General features: G+C 38.9%; 1 protein-coding gene across 1 annotated transcript; it reads right to left on the bottom strand.

Annotated features, from left to right (window-relative positions):
* Window positions 1–19,681: 19,681 nt before the first annotated feature.
* On the bottom strand, window positions 19,682–20,608 carry LOC140596441 (developmental pluripotency-associated protein 4-like). Its single transcript, XM_072745076.1, has 2 exons — window positions 20,575–20,608; window positions 19,682–20,525 (listed from the first exon to the last, which is right to left on the bottom strand). Exons 1-2 carry the CDS (start codon window positions 20,606–20,608, stop codon window positions 19,690–19,692), a joined length of 870 nt encoding a protein of 289 aa, XP_072601177.1. The 3' UTR covers window positions 19,682–19,689.
* Window positions 20,609–25,549: the final 4,941 nt, after the last annotated feature.

Here is a 25,549-nt window from a genome sequence, read left to right as displayed (position 1 = left end):
TTAAAATTAAACTTTAAAAATGATCCCATTAGTGCAGGACAACAGAAAAGAGAAATTACAAATAAACAAGGTAATTTTAAAAGGAGCAGAGTTAAAATACTGAAAATTACACCATTTAAAGAAAACCAATATTAATATATTAATATGTTGAGAGATATATATATATATATATATGATACTGTTTACAACTACATACAAAATTCTGTATTTACTTTGTAATATACAGTCTTCAATCAGGATCTTGTCCTGAGCCCTTTCTATATTAGTAATCATTTTAAGCAGTGTCACTGTAATGACTCAATCATATCTAATTAGCTGATGTATTATCATTACCTACTCCATCTGCTTTATTGCGTATTTGTCTCCAATTTTCCACTATCAAAAGAGGAATCTTTGTTTTTTCATCTATTTTCTTAAATTCTTTGAGATGAGATTACTGCCTCAAGCCATGTACTATTTCAGGGCTTTTGAAACATACTGAAAAATTTCATTCTAGGCAGGTTGTTCGGTTGCAGGTTGGGCTCAGTAGGTATATCAGAATGCCATGCTGGGTTCCAAGGTTTTTGGTTAAGTCTGCTGATCTAAAGAACAAACAGCTACATTATGTTTTAATTACCAGGGAAAACGAACATTTTCTTGATCATTGTTATTTCTCATTTTATGATTTGCACATTCATGGTCTTTCCTCATTTTCCTACCATCATGACAGTTGTTTTCTTGTAGATTAATCCTTATATAGGAGAAATATGAACTTTCTAACTAGCATATTTATGTATCAAGTTATTTTTTTCCTATCCTAGTTCATTTCACAATGATTTTGCTGTTTAGAAATTTGAAGTTTTAATCTTTATTCAATGTTTGACTCTATGATGTCTGCCTTTAATTTTCCAATATTCTATAAATACTTACATTCCCCTAATTATTTCTACAGTGGTTTTTAGACTTAAAATTATATGTCTATAAATACTTACATTCTCCTAATTATTTCTACAGTAGTTTTTAGACTTAAGATTATATGTCTATTGAATTCATTTTGGTGAAGAATATAAATTCAAGTGGTAGAGCTTTCTGTCTCAGTTTTCTTGTGGTAGAATTAATAATAACAACAACATAAAATTTAGATAAGAGTTCTTAACTTGGGGTTCAAGGGCTTACAATAAACCTTGAATATTTTAAATTGTCTCTGAAAAGTTGCATTCCTATGCCTTTGTAAATCTTACGAAGAAGTCTCAAACTTACATAAAATTCTCAAAGAGGTATATAAAACTATATGGCAAAGAAATTTGTCTTAAAGAGTAAAATACAGATTAAACACACCATACTCCTTTTCTTTTAAAAAGTGGTAAATTCCTTTTAATTTCAGAAGAGCAGGTATGGTTTTCTGATCTTTTGGCCTCTAAAGCCTTTGTTTAAATGAAATGTCCCACAAAGCCCAACAGATAACGGCAAAGTTCTGTTAAATCAGGAATTGGAGCATCTAGAAATCTGCAGCAGAATTTTAAAATATTTTATTAGAATATGGTTCAAGGGGCAAAATATATATAATGAATTCATCTTCTATCTCTTTAATTAGTCTCAGAATGATTTATCATAACTCAAATTTACCAGGGTTACCGAAACTGAAATAAATTATGTAGTGGACCAGTTAAGGAAGATGCACCCTTGCCTCAAAGAGCTGAATATAAGATGACCCAAGTCATCCTCCTCCATCAGGCTCCCTGGCATTAGTACCCAGTTGGGTTGACAGTATCACAGAGGGAGCTTCTGTGCTCAACAGTGACTGCCCACCATAAAATCAACTTCCAATAGCAATGGCAGCCACTGAACACCACCCCCCTTCTCTCAATAATCTGCTAGAGTTCACACACCCATTTTAGAATGTAACAGGCATCCACATGTAAATTTAAATAGGTCTGTAAGTCCACACAAATATGAAGATTTCTTCAAGCAATAAAATTCAGTTCTTTTTAGGTTTCCTATTTTGTGCCCTACTAATAACACCAGTTCATTTCTATTTAATGAATAATGTAGCCAAGTTACTTAAAGACTATTGCAATGCAGGATTAGTTATTCCAAGCTTAGTCTTAACCCTAGATACTATTTAAGGTCAGAGCTCTGACGATTTTGTTTTGCTAGTTTTCACATATGAGGATCTAATAAAGGACCAGAGAAGAAACATGCAAATTTATACCCAATCAATTTTAAAAGGAAATCATTATGCAGAAGCCATTAAATTCTTTTTTTTTAATACTAAGAGAATGAACAATAGGATTCATCCATAGGCATTATCTTTTCAGTTTTGCATTTCCCGTTGTAAGCAATTTGTTAGAGGAGATAAAGTACCGAATATGTTGTCAAGCAAGAAAAGATAGTACATTAATCTGTGGGATTGAAACTGGTCATCAAAACTATTGAGCAGTAGGACATTTAAGTATTGGTTTTAAAAAGAAAAAACAACTGAATAAACCTTAATGATACTGTGTCATTTATTATTCAATAAATATATAGAACAGTTCATTGGAATATATTTCAATTTAAATATTTTTGCTCATTTGTAGATAGAGAACAAAACAATGCCAGCTTTTGCCCGAATCACTGGCTTATATGCTGGCCATACTAAAGAGTAGTCACTTATATTGTCATTTACAAAGTGGAAATAATACATATATCAGTCTTGATTGAAGGAATATAGTTTTTCAGCTTTAGAGTTCTACTCTATTTTGTTACCTTATGATCTTTTTCGGAATATAGAAGAGACTGCCCCTAACAACTAACTTCAAACACTGGTGCTTGGGATCCCTGGGTGGTGCAGCGGTTTAGCGCCTGCCTTTGGCCCAGGGCGCGATCCTGGAGACCCGGGATCAAATCCCACATCAGGCTCCCTGCATGGAGCCTGCTTCTCCCTCTGCCTATGTCTCTGCCTCTCTCTCTCTCTCTCTCTCTCTCTCTCTCTCTCTCTCTCTGATGACTATCATAAATAAATAAATTTAAAAAAAAAACACTGGTGCATTTCTGACTACAACACTCTTTAGCTGGAAATACAGTCACTACCTCATTTCTTTTTTTTTTTTTAACTGTTTAAAAAATTTTATTTATTTACTTGAGAGAGTGAGTGAGAGGGAGAGACAGAGCATGAGCACAGGGAGGGCAGAGAGAGAGGGAGAAGCAGACCCCTAGCTGAGCAGGGAGCCTAACACCGGGCTTGATCCTAGAACCCCAGGACCATGACCTGAGCTGAAAGCAGATGCTTTACCGACTGAGCCACTCAGGCGCCCCAACTAGCTCCTCACTTCTTATATCCAAATCCATTCTAGCTTGCCTTCTGTCCCTCAAAATGCATATCTTGTCTGACTTTTGGGTAGTAGAAAGAGTTAAGATCAAAGACCACAAAATAAAGAGGATGAGGCAGACACCTGTGAGTACCAAACACCACTTCAAAAGTTGGGGAAAAAATGTCATTTTCACCACATTATATTTTGAGGAATTATTTCACCATTTTGATTTCATATAAGAAAAGATAATAGAAATTCAGTGGGCAATTAAAAGAGAGAAAAAGATATATCCTAAATCTGTGTCAAACAGGAAGAAACTTAGACATCTGTGCTGGAGAAAATTGGACATAAAATTCTACTGTGCTATGTATTAGCAGTAGGACCTTAGAGAAGTCATGTAAAGTAAGCATTCATTTCCTTATCTGTAAAGTTTAGAGAACACCAAGCACTATCCTGAGATGAGGTGAGATAAGCACAGGAGGGCATAGATAATCATCATACCAGTGAACGCTCAACACCTGTGATTAGTGTCCCTTCATTACATTTTCCCCAATTCTCTTCCTATTTGATATCACTCTCTCATGGAGAACATTTCCCCCATGGAAGATTAACAGTTTGTGATATTTTACCCAAGAAGTTGATCTGAATAATATCACAAGTAGAGCTCAACCTTTTCCATTTCTACAGAATGTCATGGAGGGCTATAGGTTGTTCTCACATGAGAAGCCCTGGTTTCCAGAAGGGACGAGAGATGGAGCATGTGTCTGAATCCTTGATGTACTCTCTTGAGTACCAGCCCCCAAAAGTCATGTCATCCTGGCACCTGTGAATGTGACGTGTATAAAAAGGGGCTTCTTTTAGAGATGTATTTATTTTGAAAGAGAAAGAGAGAGAGCGAGCGAGTGAGAGAGAGAGAGAGAGCAGGGAAAGGAGCAGAGGGAGAGAGAGAGAGAATTTCAAACAGACTCCCCATTGAGAATGGAGCCCGATGCCAGGCTTGATGTCATGACCCTGAGATCATGACCTGAGATGAAATCAAGAGTTGGACATTTAATTGACTGGAGCCACCCAGGCACTCCAGGTCTCTGCATATATAATCAAGTTTCGGTGAGGGCATATTGGATTGGGGTATGAGCTAATCAAGCGAGAGATTCCTTAATAAAAGGAAAATTTGGACACAGACACACACAGAGAGAAGTAAGCCATGTGATGATGGAGGTAGAGATTGTGGTATGCTGCCACAAGCCAAAAATGCCAAGGATTACCAGCACCCAACTGAAGGTAAAAGGGTCAAGGAAGGAGTCTCCCCTGGAGCCTTTGGAAGGAGAATGCCTGGCCCTTCTGACATGTTCCTTTAGGACTTCTAGCCTACAGAACTGAGAGACAATAAATTTCTATCGCTTTAAGACACTCAGTTTGTGATCATTTTTACACAGTAACCTTAGGAAACAAATATAGCAGGGTAGTGGGAAGGGCACCCAAATCTTGGTTTTGCTGTGGTCATGAAGATGCAGGGCAAAGCACAGAGGGAAGACTTCCCCCAGCCCCTAATCAGCCAGTTAGCAAGAAAAAAGGCTGTTTGAAAACACTGAGACTCAAAATTGTCACCTTCTATTCTACTGACAACGTATTTTAGAGAATATTTTCTGTTAATTTAATTCCTAATCATAAGCCTCTGCTGAGCATGCAAATGTTTCTGTAGAAACAGAGATGAAGAAAAGTAAAAGATGCAGTCTATGAGACTCTAAAACAGCTAGCAAAATTTGCACATGTACTATATGACAGGCTTATTCGTATATTATTTTTATCCACAGAATCAGAAATGTAATATCAAAAATCCCAATCACTGCATAGATGGGAAGACTGTGACTTAGAAAGATTGGTTAACACACAACCTCACTAACAGCTGATGAGAGACTGATCTGGGATTTCCCCACAAAATATCCCTGATTGTAGCTATAACATAATGTTTTATCCCAGGAAGATGTTCCCAAGGTACTCACGTAGAAAAAAAAAAATTGCATGTTCCTTTAAAAAGGGAGGGGGGGGCGTAATCTTGAATTCCAAATGATAGAAATATTTTATTTTTAATGTTTAACCTTCTGGTTATAAGTCCTTAATGATAATGATCAAAATAATTGAATAATTGAGAACTAGAAGGCATTCCATAATAAAAAAATTAGGTAAGTTATATTACTAGCTATTGGTGCTTCCAACAAAAACAGTATATAAAATCTACATTGTCAAAAAGGATAATCTAGGGATGATTATTTGTTAAGGAGCATTCCCCTTCATTAAGTAAGCCTCAATAAATATGTAATACTCATGACATATACAGGTGAGGCATAATTTTGCTCCAAAAAGTTAATTGTATAAACACATCTTCACTTTCAATTACTTTGTTTTATTTATTATTTTTTTTAATTACTTTGTTTTAATATACTCAATGAATTGTTTAAATAAATTACCATAATTGACCGTCACATGAGCAAAATGTCAAGAAACATCTCTTGGCATATGAATTTGCCTCTCAGCTATACATGAATCACCTTTCTCTTCAATAAACAGGGTCTTTGTACACAACTACTTTAACAGTAGCCATCTATCATTAAGCCAAAGATGGCATTTTGCCCATAACTAGATAATCAGTTCATTGACTATTGATTACAAAACACTTCTTAAGTCAAGTTGATCTTGGCGTTTCATTCATCAATGTTCAAAACACTGAATTTGTTAGATGTCATGGTTATATTCATATATCCCATTCATTTGCTTCTCTTCAGTTAATAAGATTAACTTGGTTCATGTTTCGAGCCTTGGATCAAGTTCTGAGGCAAGGAAAATGGAGTTGGTTCAGGCCAGGGCTGAGTCAAAACTTCACCACTGAATCTGAGACAGGAGCAATCACAAAACTGAGGAAGAGTAGGCTTCTCTAACACATATTATGGACTATGCCTGAAATACAGAACTGGATCCTTGGTAAGAAAAAGAACAACAGGCATCCTCTATAGCCTCTATAGCCTCTATAGCCTCTATGTCCAACATTTTTATTCTAGTTCTCAAATGGCAGTTGTGTCGGAATTCACCTGAAAATCTCAGTAAAAAACAGGCCCTGGCTCTCTTTCAATGATCCTAGGCCCTCATGTACTCTTTATTAGCTCTTCCATATGATTCTTATTCTGATATACCTAAAAAATTGAAAACTACTGGTCCACCCCATAAACGTAGGTTTTAGCACCCGATATTTGGTTTTAAGGAAGTCCTAGAATAAAAGAAGTTCAGGGATCCCTGGGTGGCGCAGTGGTTTAGCGCCTGCCTTTGGCCCAGGGCGCGATCCTGGAGACCGAGGATCGAATCCCACGTCAGGCTCCCGGTGCATGGAGCCTGCTTCTCCCTCTGCCTGTGTCTCTGCCTCTCTCTCTCTTTCTCTCTCTGTAACTATCATAAATAAATGAAATTTTTTTTAAAAAGTTTAAAATAAAAAAAAAAGAATTTCAAAGTTCAAAGATCTTAATGGTGTTTACTACCTATGCCACTCCCTGTATGATTTTAACCAATCAACTGTCAAATGTCTCTTTTAATTTTGGGATCAAAATCTCCAGGCCCAGAAGTGCCTGGGTGGCTCAGTTGGTGAAGTGTCTGACTCTTGGTTTTAGCTCAGGTCATGATCTCAGGGTTGTGAGATCGAGCCCCACATCAGGCTCTGCACTCAGTGGGGAGTCTCTCTCTCTCCCTGTCCCTGCCCCTCCCCCTGTGCTCTCTCACTTTCTCATGTTCTCTCTCTCTCTCTCTCAAATAAACAAACCTTTAAAAAAAAATCTCCAGGCCCAAGACTATGAATGGTCAGTAAATTCTCCAGTGATTCTGAGCAGCAACTCCAGCCAGGGAATCAAAGTCAATAGCAATAGGGATAAGTCATGTTGACAGGAAGTAACCCTAATGGAAATGGCACTTTATCTGTGGTCTTCCCTCCAAACCCAAGAGCCTCAGTCGAATCTGGGGAAGAACATAGAGTGTTCCGTGACTTTTTCATGAGGTGTCCTTTGTATCCACCAGGGCTAAAAGAAAGAAGTATTTAAGAAGCTAATTTCCTACAGGAATAATTTTTGGTTTAGACCCTTCCAAGGGTGTTCTTCCATAATTATCTTTACTATTTTTTCTTCCGCAATGAACACATTCTTCCATTATTGATGTTCCCGGAGTCAAACAGCCTACTGGCAAAATGTCTTGGTAGCTGATAGGTACCAGTTAAGCATGGAGCTCTTGTGTAAGTTTGCACAGTGGTTTTACTTTCTGAGCCAATACAGAACAAATGTAATAATGAGCAAACTCGTACTCACCTAGGGTGAGGAACAGAGATAACTGCGTTTACTAAGTACAAAGCATTGAATCGATGATACAGTTGCTTTCAGATCTTTTAAATCTCACATCTGTTTTTGGCTCTGTATTTAATAACAAACCCTGGGCCTCTGCTCAGTTGCGAACAATGTAATTTGAGCAGGTACAGAGATGTCTAGATTCAGTGCTAGCTGCACCTATGATAATTCAGCAATTATAGTTTCCATTTTTGCAAGGCTTCTGGGGGGACATTGTATCTAAAAGTGCTTGAAATGAGAACGGCTGGCACATTCCAGGTATATAATTGGGTATCTCCATAGGCAGCAATTATTTTTTGGCTTTATGGTTTTCACATCTGCTTATATACCCTTAATCATATTGTATATTTATAAGTTTCACTTTTATTCTAAACTAGCAGTTCCTTATTGTCAAAGTTAAAAGCAATACTATGATACCAAATCGCTAAACAATAACAGTTATTTTGAGCTGAATATAGTGTTCTAAATAATGAAAATATATTTTATAACAAATTTTGAAAAAATAAGCAACTTCATAATTAATTATAGAATATTTGGAAAATACAGAAAAAGCCCAAAAAGGAAAATAATTCTGACATTTAGGAGATGTGAATATATTGATGTTTTAACAGTTTTTTTTCCAAACTCATCTCTGCATCCATATCTCTCTGATCCTGGAATACTATATAAATAGCTTTATTTATTATGTGTTAAAGTGCATATACTTTACCAGGTTGGATACAACCCAAACATGAATTTAATAGTACATAGCAGTCCCCTATATGGATCTATCCTAACTTATTTATTATAACTTATTCGGATAATTCTACTTATTAATTGTATTGTAATGAATACCACTTTATCAAATATATATTCATTCAACTAGCAAGCTTTGAGTCCTTGATACGGGCAACTGCATAACAAACACAATCTTTGCTCTCAAAGACTTATAGTGTAGTGGCCCTGATTTGCCCTGAAGCACCAAATATGAGGGACCTGGACACATTTCAAGATTTTTAGAACATAAAGGGAAAGAAGATGGAATTCTGATATACGAAAGGTTTATAAAGAAGGCTCTGTAGGGGATCCCTGGGTGGCTCAGCGGTTTAGCGCCTGCCTTCGGCCCGGGGCGTGATCCTGGAGTCCCAGGATCGAGTCCGACATCATGCCTGCTTCCCTCTGCCTGTGCCTCTGCCTCTCTCTCTCTCTCTCTCTCTCTCATGAATAAATAAAATCTTAAAAAAAAAAAAGAGAGAAGGCTATGCATTTACACAAGATTTAAATAAGATATCCCAACATTCACAGAACGAAGATCCACTGAGCAATTTAACTCTGTGTTTTTGAAAGGGCATTTTGGTTCCAATGGGGAAAAAGACCTACAAAGTACAAGACTGAGTAAATAAGCTATTGCCATCATCCAGCTGCTGACTGGGTGCTGAGTGATACTTCAGAGGTGGGCTCAGCAGGGCTTCTGCTCAATGGTTGAGGAGTGAGAGAAAGAGCCACCCAACTAAAGGCTAATGAAACATTATGGAAATAACCCTTTCTGTTCCATGTGATTCCCATAGCTCATTTTCCAGTATGTTGCTGGCTGTCATTGTCCAGTGTCTTCCAATATGAGAGGAAGGAAGTTTATTTCCCATTCTACAACCTGTTTCTGCTACTGTTTCAAACAGAGATTTCCGGACTCATACCATGTTATACCAGTCCTCCGAGAATTCAATGTTTTACAGTCAGTGTCTACTCTTCCCCATATCTGATCCTGCTATATTGCTGTTGGTTGTTTTTTTTTTTTTTCTTTTCTTTTCTTACACATATTTTTTTTTCTGTTCCAATCTGATTTGTAAAAAAAAAAAAAAAAAAAAAAAAGTGTACTATATTTTAACTGCTAATTTTTATACCGAGGATTCTTATGAGTTCTCCACTTTTTCAAAGTCTTCATACTTTCTGGGTTAAGACTGGCCAATACTTTGACTCAGGGACTTCTAGATAGATGCTATTTCAAGTAAAAGCCATTGCTCCTTTTTAAAAATACATCACAAATTAAAACAAAAATGAAATGTTGCTATACTTCTATTAGAACAGCTAAAAGATTTAATAAATAACCTTGATAATCCAATTGCTGTTAAAGATACAGAACAACCTAACTCTCATTGGTGATGGGAATGTGAAACAGTTCAGCCACTGTGGAAGACAATCTGTCAGCTAAATAGTCTTCATATACTATCCAGCAATTACACTCCTAGTTACCTATGCAAAGTACTTGAAAACATGTCTAACCATCACACTGTATATGTTAAATTTATAGGAGGTTACATGTGAGCTATATCTCAGTAAAGCTGGGGGAACCCCCATGTGAATGTTTACAGCAGCCTCATTCATTGTTACCCAAAATGGAAGCAAGCAAAGTTTCCTGCGGTAGGTGAAAAAATAAATAAACTGGGGGTATCCACAGAATGAACTATTATTCTGCAATAAAAGGAAATGAACTACCATGACATGAAAAGACACGGATGAATCTTAAATGCCTATTATTATAGGAAAAAAGCCAGTCTGAAAAGGCTACAGACTGTATGACTCTAAATACTGACAATCCCAACTTATGATGGCTCAACTTACAATCTTTACACTTACAATGATGCAAAAGCAGTACGGATTCAGTAGAAACCTTATACTTTGAAGGTGGCATTCCGATCTTTTCCCAAGCTAACATGATGCTGGGCAGTGGCAGTGAGCCAGTCAGGTGATCACAAAGGTCAACACCTGATACATTGATAACCATCTGTATCCAATCAAACATTCTCCTTTTCACTTTTAGTGGAGCATTACCAAGTTTTGACTCATCTCTGCATCCATATCTCTCTGACCAAAGGTTTTGAGGAAGGAAAACAAAGATGACCAGTGCAACCCAGGGGATATTTTAAAGCTGTTTCTCCATTGAACTGTAATGGTGGAGACATGATAATATGCATTTTTCAGAACCCACAGAACTTTACAGCACAAGAGGGATACTTAGTGTATGCAAAGTTTGAAACTCATTTAGGAGATGGGGGAATCTAAGAGTGGAATGCAAAATGTGACAAAGCAATCTGCCGGTGTTACAAGCAGGGAATCATCTCACTGAAGGCAGTAGGGGGGCAAAGACAGAGTGACCTAGGTAACTCTGAAAGTGAGTGCAGACTGTGGCACTAAAGGAAAATCAATTGTCTTGAAGCACTGTAATCTAGTTTTTGTTTTCCACAGAGCTACAGGTTAACAATTCTGCTCCTCCTGTAAATGTAAACTGTCATTGAACACTAAAGTAAATGGGTGGCCGATGGGTGGGAGGATTCCTCATATTTAGAGTCGGAAGTTACACAGGGAGGAAGTAGAATGATCCATGTCCTAAGGGAGTAGAGTTGTAGTATGTAGCTTCATATAGATACAGATGGTTACGTATGGAAACATTTATAGATAGGTATATATACTCAGTACCCACACATGTACTCCTTGCCCAGTCACCAGAGAGGGTCTAACACAAGGATACCCCAGGAGCAAGGAGTACACCCCATTCTCCAATAAAAGGAGCCAGGGCTCTCTGGAAACATGGCTGATCCCCAGAACGGTGGCAGGGACAGTACAAGATGAGCCTGGAGCATCTTGCAGCACCAGAAAACAAAAAAGTGCTAAAAAAAAAACTGCCATCAATGGTCCCCAGTATTACTTCAACAGATATGGTACTGAGGTTACCAAGTCCCACGGAATGAGGATATACAATATCCAATTCAGAACCATGATCAACACAGAGAATTGATTGGAAATGCAGGAAAATGCAGACATATTCTCTAATATAGCTTTAGACTTGTTAGCCATGTGATCATTATAGATTTGCGTGTGCAAAGCCAAATGTTTCCCCTTGAGACTCAGTCTACAAATTGCATGCACCAAGACCCAGGAACAAAGGCATATGAGCATCGTCTGCACGTTCCCATGGGCTTAGTTAACCAAAAGGAAACACATGCCATGTTTTTTCTATCAAATATATATTAACACGGCCATTATTATTAGAACTGCTAAGCTTATAAATTAACTTGTATTATTCATGATTGTGTCTGAGTAGGTTATATGCTGCTTTCTACAATGGTTCTCTCCCTTACATTCCACTTTGGTACAAAAGAAAAACAGGAAATATTCCATTAGTAATAGCTGCTCCTCACAACAGATATTCTCATCAGATGTAGGGTACCACGCTATATTAACATTGAGATGGGACAGCACAAGCACCGCAGTCTGAAAATCAATCCCACTTCTCTGTCCAAAGGGATTCTAGAAACATGTGGCCACTCTTCTTCCTTTTCCTACTCTATGGCACCACATTAAACATCATACATTTAAAACAAAATGTGCAGACTTACAGTTATTGGAGCATAACAAAACATGCTTGATTCACTTATTCCCAAGCATTTACTGAACACCTGCCACCTGGCAGGCCCTGTGCCAGGAGCTGAGCACCCCTCCCCCAAACTCAGAGATGGAAAACTGTGATGCTTATCAGAGTTTACGGTCCAGCGGGGCGCAGAGATAGAAACAGCAGTCACAATGCAGCACAGTAAGTACTAAGATCAATCACTGCTTAAACTAACCCTAACTTTCACTGGGAATTCTTTCATTTAGAACCGGATCCCCTCAGGACCTTTCTGTGGCTCTGGGCCTTCAAACAAGTTTCATGCCAACTGTTCTGTGGCGCTTTCCAGAGCTACCAGAAGTTGATTTCCGCTACAACTAGACATTCTCCCTTACTGTTTCCCCCTCCTGGCTGGCCTGTCCACCACGTTGGCCTCACCTGCTTTCTTTCATCCCTCTATCATTGGCACTCACACTAAGGAAAATATAAACCACCACCCTTCACAGCAAAGTCAGCAACAGGAACCAACATCTCTGCACTTCCCAAAACACAGCAACGTTTCGCAAGCCTGATCACAACCCCATCATTTCCTTAGCAGAGCCAATTATTAACTCTCATATTTTACAGGCTCCCCAGTTGGTTATCTGTATCCTTGGAATTGTAAGTGTTTCCATGTTCATTTGCTCTTGGATTTAGAAACATGCTGCATTGACCATTTTTACATACTACTCCCAGCAAGGTCTGGAGTAGTACTCATAACCAAGCCTGTTGATATTTCTAAGCCAAAATGTGAGCATTCACATTAAGTGGGATGAACAGGGACTATATTTAACTGTGCATCAGTCCAGGTGAGATGTGGTCCCTAATGATTTTTCCATGAACATATAAAAGAACCTTTGGTTTTCAGAGCCTCATGCATCTCCAAATCACAGGTAAGGCACTGAGAACTTGCACTCGTCAGACTAGCTAGCCCTTGAACAATCAACTACACATGCCAAATCTGATACCAAGATCTCTTAAAATTATTCCATCCTTCTTCAGTTATTTACTCCATCCCATTGGAACATGGATCCATTGGACTACAGTTTATAAAGATTTCAGCAGAACTGATCTGTACTGAAATACAAAGGGTACTTTCATTACAATGTTTACATGACCAGAAGCTCAGCAGTTTCAAACTGCATTATGTGTATTTACTACAAAAGACATTGAAAGTGGAGAGTACTGACGACTACCAATAAAACATCCAAAATGATTCAGAGGGAATTAACTTGAGCCATAATGGCCCAAGTCCACTAAGAAGGGAAAGGTGTCAGAATTATCACCACTGAGACTGCTTGGGAACACTTCAATCTGTGGTTTTCTTTTTTTTTTTTTTTTTTTATTTTTAAAAGTTCCTTGGATTATTTTTTTTTTAATTTTTATTTATTTATTTATTTATGATAGTCACACAGAGAGAGAGAGAGAGAGAGGCAGAGACACAGGCAGAGGGAGAAGCAGGCTCCATGCACCGGGAGCCCGATGTGGGATTCGATCCCGGGTCTCCAGGATCATGCCCTGGGCCAAAGGCAGGCGCCAAACCGCTGCGCCACCCAGGGATCCCAATCTGTGGTTTTCATGGAAGGAAGATTCCTAGAACTTAAGTCCCTGGGAGTGATACACGTTGAGAACTGAGCTAATATTTGAATGTTTATGCAAACTGCGACAGTACAAACTTTCTGTGATATGATGGAAAATCTGGATATTTCCATGATGAGATTTTTAACTGTGGCAACCTTATTTTATGCCTCTTAATACAACTGAATTCTAAATGGGCTCTCCACTTATTCTAGCATTCCATGGAATCATATCACTTTCAAAGTGATATAAAGTCATACATAACACAATCAAACATAATTGAACACCAATAAAAATTAATTTAAAAAAAAAGATGAATCTTCAGGACAGTCTAAATTCTGAAAGTGTATGTGTGTCACAATAAACTGGCAAGATTCAAACCTAGTCATCTTTTCTTAGACTCTATACTGGGAAGGTTATTTCAAAAATCAAGAAACACGTTCCTAATGTCATTACCTAACTCTGAACTGACTCAACCTCTTTGGATATCCTGAAAGCATGAATCTAACAAATGATAAAGAAATAAGCCGTGGTAGAAATGCCTATCTAATGCCAGGGAAAAGAGGCAAAAGTACTAAGTCAGGGTAGAATCAGGCCTCCAACTGCAAGTAACATTCCATCATCACCACCAAATACTGACTTATCACCAGGTGTACACAAGGATAAAGTAAAGCTCTGTTCTATACCAACATACAGGAACGGGTCACAGCTCACTAAAGGCTCACAATTTAGTCAGGGACAACCAAAAAACAACTATAAACAATTAACGGCATATTCTGTCAAATACATGGTACAATCCATAATGGTTGAAGAGCTCAGGGCATGAGGGAGGTCACTGTCATACGGGAGGGAGAACTTGCATGAGTTCTCAATGGTACAGTAGAACTTAAGAAACAATACCAGCTATAAACATCGGCATCAATGATCCAGTCAATGAATCAAAGAATCAGTCCCTGAAGCAAAAAGCATGGAAACTTACAGTACCCTACTTTTTAAATATTGAGAAAATCACGTGCCCAGAAAAACTCGGCATCCTAAATGTAAGAACTGAATGTAACACCATATGCACTCAAGTGGAACTTCATATTTTTTACTATATGAAATATATTTGCATATAATACATTATATTTTATACAGAAAATCCAAATCTAGTATCTAGCACAGTAGTTTTAAATGGTATTATGTACATTTTCTGAGCATTTGCTAAAGCTGCCATCTGAGCCATCATGTTAATTTGACTTAAATTGCTAAGATTATGACATAAGCTTAAAAAGCAATTAAGAATAAGTATGACACTGATGATGAAAAAGAAGAAAGGCGTTTATTAAGGACGGTTGTGGCGTTTGGGATGATACTCATAGTGTTTTCAAGGATTTACTATAGTAAATTAATTTTTAGCTTAATTTTGAAAAGCAATCTGATCAATTATAAGAAATGTCAAGCCACTGCCTGGAGCAATGTTTTGAAAATTAAATGTGCATTGCGTTAAATTTTTAAATGTGGATTACTACTTTTAACAAATGTTGATTTCTAAATTAAAATGAGCTTTTTTTTCATCTACTATAAAATATAATTTGCAATTACATCAATTGTGTTGTGTCAGAAAAACCATTAACTCAAAAAACAACTTCGTTTCTAACACTTATTATAAGGCATGATTGTAATTTGGAGAGCGACCAAATTACTGGTGTGTGCATGTGGGTGTATGTATGTATGCAGGTATGCTATTGATTAAAATGAAAAGTGATGAACCTCTTAAATCAGCTAATTAAATGTCGTCATACTACTTTAAATGTGAGCCTAAAATCCTAGGATAAATTAGCCAACACCTGGAATCAGTACTTAAGCATCTATTTTTAAAGAAAGACACACTTTGTGACATGCAGTGGTGAAAATGGCTCTTCTATTTGTATCCATAACATATTTTGTATGGATCATATGGATCATAGTCTATGTTGAGTTAGATGTACTGATTATACATTAAGCCATAAGAAAGCATCCTAAAAATGAAAAGTTTACATTTAAAAGACATTACTAGAAATATATGAGGATTTTACATTCAGCCAACAAATACTTGTTGGATTTCCTAGGAATCAACTGGGATCTGAGACATGGAGGGAACTGAACCACATGTACAGTTTCCTGTGAGGAAGTTTCCTCACATAGTTTACAGAGGAGCTAAAATCTGACCTTGGCCTTCCAATTCCAAATGCCATACTCTCTCCACCACACAACAAAGCTGCTTAATTGAGATCTGGGTAGACAGTATTAACTACAGAGAAGATAGTTAAATACTGCTTGGGGAACTTACAACACCATCTCCAGTGCTCAGTTTAATGGGTCAGCAGAATTGCCGATAGGATTTGGTTATTTCATTGCCCTCTTGATCGCACATATGAGTGCACATATGTAGCACAATGGACTGATCCTAAACTAGATTTTTCTAAAAGGCTGTCATGAAATGAGATGATTAATGACAAATAAATGTAATAGGCTATCGGAAGTTCTCTTCACATAAGTCAATACGTAAAGTAGCAAATGCTTCCATTTTGTGCATTTAAAAGCTAGATCCACCCAATTTCAATTTGCATTAGACAGGGTCCAGTTGAGTCCTAGGTTTATATTAAGCATTGCTTAAGTGCTAAAAAGTCAATTAAGCTTCTGATCTATTTTCATTTTGGCATTTAAAGATAAAGGGGAATAAGTATTCATGAACTCTCCCATTTCAATAATGAGAGGATCTGATTAGTAAAATCACATAGAGTGTAAGGCTTGAGGGGCACCTGGGTGGTTCAGTGGTTGAGCATCTGCCTTTGGCTCAGGTTGTGATCCCGGGGTCCTGGGATTGAATCCCGCATCAGGCTCCCCCCAGCGACCCTGCCTCTCCCTCTGCCTATGTCTCTGCCTCTCTCTCTCTCTCTCTCTCTCTCTCTCTCTCTCTGTGTGTCTCTTATGAATAAATAAATAAAATCTTTTTTAAAAAATTAAGGCTTGATAGCCCAATTTCTTTCTAGACACTGGATCTACAGGTAAACTGCCTGTTATGGACTGTTTGTATCTCCCAACTCTCCACTCCAAATTCATATGTTGACCCCTAACCCAGGGTAGCTGTATTTGGAGGAAAGAAAGAGGTAGGTAAGGTTAAATGAGGTCCTAAGGATGGGGCCCTGACTGAAAGGATTAGTGTCCTTAATGGAAGAGACATCAGACAGGTAGCTTGCATGTGCGTGCCTCCTCTCTCGCTCTCTCTGCTTCCATGCACTGAAGAAAGACTATGTGGGGACAAAGCAAGAAGGTGGCCATCTGCTAGTCAGGAAGAAAGTCCTCACCAGGAACTGATTTGACGAGAACCTTGATCTTCCAGCCTCCAGAACTCAAAAAAATAAATTTCTGTTGTTTAAGCCCTCCAGTTTGCGGCATTTTGTTACAGCAGCCAGAGTCAACTAACACACTGCCCTTGGATGAAGAGAAGAAATTGGCAGTGTCTTCGATTAGGAACAGCATCAGGCATGGCATCCTCAGAAAGATATGTGCATGCTTTTCTGTTCCATTATCTTCCTTAAAAATCTTTAGTAAAATGGCTATCCCTATAAACTTAAAGTGCTATTGTAACGTAATAAAAGGATACGTGGTAATGTATCTCTACTTGAGGCATTTACTAGACAATGAAAGCATTACTACGATCAAATGTTCAAAACAGTCTAATGTGCCCTGCCCTTGTGGAGCGTATCTTCTACAAGAGAGAAATGAACACTACACACTGAAATAAACTAGTACTTTAGAAATGTCCAGCTGTGTTGGAGAAACCAAGCAGAGAAAGTGAATTGGAATTGCTGGGTGAGATGCTGCTTTCTTAAGTGGAGTGGATCAAGACGTCTTCCTTGAGATCACCGGCATCTGAATAAAGATGAGACAGCACCTGAGGGGCAGGAATCAAATTAATTACATTAATTAGAACTGCAGGTCATTATCATTACTCCATGTTTGCAATCCTTGCAATTCCAGCTCTATTTCAAGTCTTAGGACGATTAGAATGTTTCTTAATTCTGTAAAAAATGTGTTCTTTAGTTTAGAGGTCAATTGGGAAATAGACAAAATCCCTTCTGTCCTCCCATAACTACAAGCCCGGAAACTATGCTGAGGCTGACATGACAGGGGCCCTATTTATTTTTCTAGGTTCCTAGTTCACATTCCCCCACTGAGCAGACGCTGTAGGGATCTCTCCATCATTTATTCCTTTCCTAGTCCATTTTTCAGGGGCCATGGCTTTTGTGTTGAATTGACTTAAACACCACACTGTGACAAACCCTAGGGTAGTAAATGGTCAGCAACCCAGGTCTCAGTTAATCCAAGCAGGTCATTTCATTGACCTCAGTGAACAATACACATGTGGGCAAAACCTAAGATAGACAAATAAAAGCAAACCTGAGTATTTCTGTTTGGTGACAAGAAAAAGAAGGTTCCTTTCTCCAGTAGATGTATTCGGAAATGTGACATTCAGAACTATTGCAACCTTTGTTTTATGATAATGGAAGATGCCTGGAATCAAGCTTACTCTTAAAGAGGAAAAGTGAAGGCAATCACATAGACAAGTCATAGAACCCTGATCAAACCATGCTTGAAGCCCACAATACCTGCAGACTTTTCAAATAAGTCAAACAATAAATTCCTATGATCACTCAATTCTGAGTGGAATTTTTTTCCTGCTTTATAGGGCCAAAGCAACCTGAACTGTCATCCCCCCACTGCAAAACAAAACAAAACAAAGCAAAACACACACACACACACACACACACAAAACAAAAAACAAAACACTTAAAAGTACATACACACTCAGATATAGGCTTTAATAAAAGCCTACAATTGGGATTTTCCAGAATTTCTTTTTTTTTTTTAACATTTTTAACATTTATTGAGGATTCTTGCCCAAATCTGTCCATATCCTAATGGTTACAAACTTTCTAACTCTCCTACTCCTTCCAGTACATTAGAGAGGGGGAAAAATTTTTCAGAATCTCCAAATCCACAACAATAAAACAATGTTGGAAACTGCCATAAGAACACAAGTGAAAAAAAAATCTTTTCTAAGAACTGCAGGACTATAAATTTAGGAAGGACACAAAAATTATAAATGAACCAAACTCATCAAATTATATACATTAAACGTATAGCTTTTTTAAAAATGTTACTCATACTTCATTTGAATGGTTTAAAAAAAAAACGAATCATGCCAAAGAAAACCATGATTTTTAGCTTAATTCTGAGTTAAGAATATTAAGAATTTGCCCACAATGCATATGGCCTCCTATATACAATAGATGATCTTATATACAATTTAAAATCCAATACATTATGAATTTATGATTCAGAAGTACCCTTAAATATTTTTAAGCAGTAGAAACACACATGATAGTTACAAGTAGAAATAATACCCGCAAAGTGTTCCACATTATTATCCCAGAGACATACCATAGAGGTCTCAGGTTATTAAGAAAACATCAAAAAATGTTTTCTATATTAAGAGTATGTTTTGGGGAGTGGGAAAGAATAACAACTTTCCCTTTGGTTTAAAATACTCAACAGCCTGAAGTCACGAACCTAAGAAGGTGTAGCTGTCTCTGGAGGAGTTGGAATTGCAGAGAAATCCAGTGTGGAAGCACACCTGTACTTTCCACTCCACCCCCCACCCCCAAACCCTCTGCCAGGCGAGGCTCAGATTCCCACTTTAAAAGAAGTTAAGGTCACTTCTATTTCAGAAGGGTAAACGTTTGGTAGTATGAATGACTTTTTCTTCTTATTAAATAGAAGAAATGGTAATTTCTGAAATGCTCTTCCAATTTAAAATCTAAGAGCTCCCGCATCTCAACCCATGAAGCCGCAGGCCCCAGTGGAGGTTGGAGGGTAATCTGCAATGCACTAGCCTGTGTCCCTGTAAGCAGGCAGCATGGAGGGTGTGAGCTGCCTACAGCCTGGCCATCAGTGTCACCACGGAGTTGACTGTAGTTCTCTTTGTACCATTGATTATAATCATAGCTGTGTCCCTTTTCCTGCTATTGAAAGTTCATTGGAGGCTCTTCATTAACACCTTATTCCTGCGAACACATTTGGGACACAGCATATTGTCCTCCAGCTGTGGGGGTGGAAAGTTACAAGCGGGGAGCAAGAAGAGGGCGCATACTCTCCCCCGCTTTTCAGGCACCCAGGTTTGTCCTGCATGAAATTGCAGGTGAACCCAACCTTCTGTGCCTGCAGGCATGCTTCTCCCATGGACCACACACCACTTGGCACCATGGGCCTCCTGTGGCGATGCCACTGTCTCCATCTTCCCAGCCCTGGCTGCAATTCTGGACCAGGAGGCAAACATGGAATCTGGGGCCAAAGTGGTCACAACAACAGTATTGACCCCCTCCAGGAGAGCATCAGACCCCTCAGGATGGGCAGCCACTTCAGGAGGGTAGGTTCCATCAGAAGGTATCTTTGTTCCAGGACTTTCCAGAGACATTTCCCCCTTGTCCATCATCACCCTTCTTTGTGTCTGGGTGAGAATCTTGGCCTCCTCTGTGGTGACAGGAAAGTTCTTCTTTTGATCTGGGTAAGCATATTCGCAGGTTCGCTTATATACATCTAATTTCTGGCCTTTGGTACTCAGCTGGAGTTCTTGGCACCAGGCCCACAGGATATCTTGGTGAAGCAAGGTGGCTGGTGGTAGTTTCAAAGGTAATGGAGGAACTGGGATTTTCTTCCCAATTCTTACTCTTGTACTCTCTTGTGCCGTCTTTTCTGAACAGGAAGCTTTGCCTTCTTTCATAGATCTCTTCCGTTTGGTCCCACTTGCTGAGGTTCCTGGTAACTTTGGTTCACCATACACCTGCTGTTTCTCTTTGGCTTCTTCCAATGCAGGTTGGGATTGGCCAGCCAGATAGTCTCCCCCCCCCCCCCGCCCACTTCGTGGAGCCCTTTTTGCCTTTTGCTTTCTCCATATCCAAAGGGAAGTCAAGGTTGACAGAAAGTCTTACTCCTGAAATCCAGAATCTCATTTGTACTACATTCTTCTAGAATAAAATGAAATAGCACAGCTCTGCCTTAGCCACCCAAACCCTGGAATGCCGTTACAATCTGAAGTATCTTCTTTAATTTATCATTTTAATAGCCTGAATAACTCTCATCCACTACCACTTGTTATGGAAGTCTATTCAACTATTTCTACTGTTAATTGGGTCTTGTATGAACTGGCATGCATTTTCAAATACTTCCCTAGAAACTGATATTTTTGGTGGTACATATACCTCATCTTATGTCAGCATCCACTTTGTAGAACAGTCCACATGTGTTTTAAAGCAAACATTTAAATAAGTGTTTTAATCAAAATGTTAAGAAGGCTTTCAAATGAAGCTGTAATTTGCACGCTCTTCTGCATGTCACTGATGGGCACACTTATTCACTGCTCCAGGTAAATCCCATAATAATTTGAATAATTATTTGAGAAGTATAATCTATTACAGCTATGACAAAATGGCTAATTGTGCTATTTTTATAATTTTTAGATTTTTTAAAATTTATGCTTGCTATGTACCTGAGATATATTCGCATCACCTATGTATTTTATTTATCTTGTGTATCTACAATCCCAGCATATGCCATTTTAACACCGATGAAAGTAAAATATTTCAAAGTTCATTTAGGTGCTATCTAAAACATTTAAAATTATGCCAATGAAAAAAAATAAAAAAAATAAAATTGTGCCAATGCAAATTTTAAAATGTGAGTAAAATGTGTAAAATGTGTCTATACATTGAAACAGAATGCATTTCTGTGTATCTACACAGAACAACCAGAAATTTCATACATAGGAGCAAAGACATCTTGACATTGCAGAACACTTGAGTTCCCAGTGGACATGCATTTAATTAAAAGACGTGGTAGGGACGCTGGGTAGCTCAGTGGTTGGGCGCCTGCCTTCGGCTCAGGGCGTGATCCTGGAGTCCCGGGATCAAGTCCCACATCAGGCTCCCTGCATGGAGCCTTCTCCCTCTGCCTGTGCCTCTGCCTTTCTCTCTGTGTCTCTCATTAATAAATAAATAAAATCTTTAAATTAAATAAAAAAGACATGGTAGATGATGGTAGTTCAAGTCCACATGGTGAGATATTGCTGATAGATGTAGTAACACTATAATGGATGGCTAATGTAAATAGTTCTATGACAGGCAGATCCTTCTAAAATTTATCTTAAAGTTTGCAAGCAGTAGTGACAGCACCTAGGCTCATGGGATGGAGAACTACATAGTACATGTGGAAAAGCAAAATGAACGGCACCTGGCCAGGTGGAAAGAGGAAGCTACACAGCAAATGATGAGCTACTGCTGGTTGAGGCTAAGCTACTTTGAATCATATCCAAGATGCAGTTTTAATGGGCAAATGTCAAGGATCTTGCTAGGAAATCCCCAGGTCTCATTCTAAAGAGGACTCTGCGATGCAGCCCAAATATAGAGTTTTCTCTACTTGATCAAAATAAAATAAAATATCAAATGAAAGTATAGTAGCAATATTACTATAATTTTGGTTGTAAGATTACAATGGAGATTGGGATTTAAGATTTCTAAACAAGGTAAGTGAGTTGGTATTTCCATTATTGAGATCAACTAGAGCTAAGCTATAATTGACCAGGGCAGATTTAACAGCAGATTTAGATTATAAAAAGTAAACACTATTTGAGAACTTACTTTTAAGCTCTTCTCTCATTTTGTAGGATTTTCATTAATGAGAATTTTGTGGATGCCAAGATCCTACTTGCTAAAGGAATTATGCCTGCAAGTTATATATAAAAACCCAAATCCCTACAAAACGAACGTTCATTAAGACAGGGCAGACATCATTAAGGAGTGATATACAGCCAGATGTAGAAATGACATGAACACTGCCATAAACAAAATGAAAATGAAAAAGAAATTTAATTCAAACCCATAAAAATGTGAAGTTTCTGTACCTATGAATCAAAATTAACATTAAATATTAATTAAAACCAAATCAAATATGCCATTCAGGTAACAGGGCTTGTGCCAGCAATCTGTTAATACTTACACAGGACGAAGAATGGAGCTCTTCCTTCTCCCTGGGCATTTCAGCAAGAGCAGCTCTTCTAAGGAGAGCAGCTGAAAAGAGCTGCCATCAGCCTCCTCCAAGACTAGCTAAGAGGTGAGGTGTCTGGTCCTAACTTTGGGAGAGCAGAGAAGAAGTCTCCTCTCCGACCCCCAGGCCACTGATGGGGTCTCCAAGATAGCCATTGAGATATAAGGGAGTGTCTGGGAGGAAGAGGGATAGCTTCTCATTGCACCTGTTGGCCAGTTGAGCTGCAAGAGCCTGAGTCTACCCTGGTACTCACATACAGAGTGCTCTGAGGGCCTGTCTAGTGTCCCTGGGCCTGGGGGCTGGCACATGTCTGAAGAAATCTGAAAACATACACAGCATGGGGCAGCCATCATGGGCAGGGTAAGGAAAGAGGGCAAGGAGAGATTAAGTCTGGTCATCCCTTCTTTGCTAAGAAAAGTAAGTGTGAAGTTCCCATCAGTTACCTGGAGAAAACAAAAGTTAGCCTGAGCCTTTCGGTGGCATCCTTGCCCCCATAGGGTAGAGCGCTGAGGCAAGGAGATTACAGAAACAAGATATGGTCAGGGGTCTTCTGTGCACAGGACCAGCTTAAAGACAGGAGAGAATTTCAGGAGTTTATGAGTGTGTCACCCATGAAAGCTACAGGGATCAGGGGTTCATGCAGAACTAGCATTTGGGAGCTGCCATATTAGAGCCCCACAGCTGGCTGAATTAGCACAACCACTCTGCCCCTAAGCGGCTCAGCAGAAGCCAAGAGCACAGAGTGAGGACAGCAGACAGCCAGCGAGGCTGCTGATTCACCAACACCACTCCATCCCACTGGTCAGAGTGGGGGCAGCTTTGGCCTGTAGCTATGATGGAAATTCAGAATCAAGCTGGACTTGGAGCATGAAAATTGTGTGTGGTTATTAAAACCAGACAGCTTCTCTATCTGAAAGAGACCAGGAGTGGAGACTGCTTTGTCTCCACGGAGACGTTAGGGGATTCCACAGGACCTGCTGGAAGGCAGAGGCTATGGAAGGCACTCGCCCTGACCTTGGGGATGTGGGCACGTTCACCTCAGAGGATACTATGATTCAGCTCAAACAGGACTAGGGCCTTATGTAGCACAGCAGAGGAAAGATGTTCTTTATGCTTAAAAATACTACTACAAAATAAGAATATTAATGTTGGAAAGAAGCACATAATCTGAACACAGAAATTGAGGACACAGACTAAACTAAAATTTCATTAAAAAAAATTGGGGAGAGTTTCAAAATTTGATTAAGGAAAGGTATATATGATGGGACTTTCTTTTGTCCACGTCTCCTTCATCCAGTATCAAAACCATACATTAGGGATCCCTGGGTGGTGCAGCGGTTTGGCGCCTGCCTTTGGCCCAGGGCGCGATCCTGGAGACCCGGGATCGAATCCCACATCAGGCTCCCGGTGCATGGAGCCTGCTTCTCCCTCCGCCTATGTCTCTGCCTCTCTCTCTCTCTCTCTGTGACTATCATAAATAAAAAAATAAAAAATTAAAAAAAAATAAAAAATAAACAAATTAAAAAAAAAAACAAAAACCATACATTACATTTCCTTCCAGAGGATAAGAACATCATGAGTTTGCTGGGTGATCATGGTTCTTAACCACATGCTGGCTAATTAAACATGGAAATCAATTAATGATGAAAAAGCAGGAGGGAGGGAAGAATGGATAGATGAAAATAAGGAAATGTATTGTTTATGATGGGTCTAGACATTATGGCAAGGGCTTCAGCATTAATACAAGGATGCCTATGAATTCATTAATTCACTAACTAAATGCATTAATTCCTTCAACTATGTATGAGTCCATGAGCCAGGGTTTAATTCCCACAGCCAGAAAGGGGGCACAGGGCGGGAATCTCATCTGAAGCAAGCCAACTGGCTGCAGTGTCTGCATTCCTAACCTCTAAGTCTGTTAGGCTGAAGTAGCAATAAGGTAGTGGCAACAGGTTGTACTGGAATAAGCAAGTCTAAGAAAGTAAGAATGTACCAAAGAATGTGTGTGCATGTGTGTGTGTCACAGGCATTAGAAAAGGAAAGCTCATATGAGCCAACTGAAACTAAGCCTCAACTGTGAGTCAACTTACAAATGAAGGTGCCAGGTCCTTGATAAAGCAGGTAATTGTAGATGAGGATATAAGCAGAGGGGAGGAGATACAATTTGCTTCCAAGACCTATTTTTCTTTTTAGAACCTTTTCAGAGGCTTATAAATAAGCTTAATAAGTTTTTTTTCTTTCCTCATGGACTGTTGGTTCCTTGTGGGGAAGGGCTGCGCATTTCTCTGAGATCCTACTTCAACGTCTGTACAATAGGAGTTCAATAAATATTTAATTCAAAGTGCTAAACCAGGCTTTGTGAATAGGAGACATAGGAAAAAAAGGAATACAGATTTTAAAAGAAACCAAAATCTGTCTTTATTTTCTTAATGGAAGAAAAATAACCGCAAAACCTCAAGTACTTTCCTTTCCTGACACTTCTGGGGAACTGAGTGCTCACCGACCAGGAGTGTTCAGAGTTCTGTAGCTGTGAGGCAGCAACTAATAAATGTTTACTACGTTCTTCTCCATTAAAGTCTTCCTGAAGATGTACTGAGGCATGGGGAGAGGTGAAGCAAAGAATTCAAAAGGAAGGGTGCCTTGGTGGCTCAGCGGGTTAAGTGCCCAACTCTTGATTTCAGCTCAGGTCATGATCTCAGGTCCTACTTTGGGCTCTGTACTCAGCAGGGAGTCTGTTTCTCTCTCCCTCTTTCTCACCCTCCCTACCTCATGTCTGTCCCCCCTGCTCATGCGCG

The sequence above is a fragment of the Vulpes vulpes genome, unplaced genomic scaffold (genome assembly GCF_048418805.1).
Source record: "Vulpes vulpes isolate BD-2025 unplaced genomic scaffold, VulVul3 Bu000000626, whole genome shotgun sequence".
NCBI classification, from domain to species: Eukaryota; Metazoa; Chordata; class Mammalia; order Carnivora; family Canidae; genus Vulpes; species Vulpes vulpes.
The sequence above is the reverse complement of the archived record's forward strand: the minus strand, read 5'-3'. Positions and strand labels throughout refer to the sequence as shown.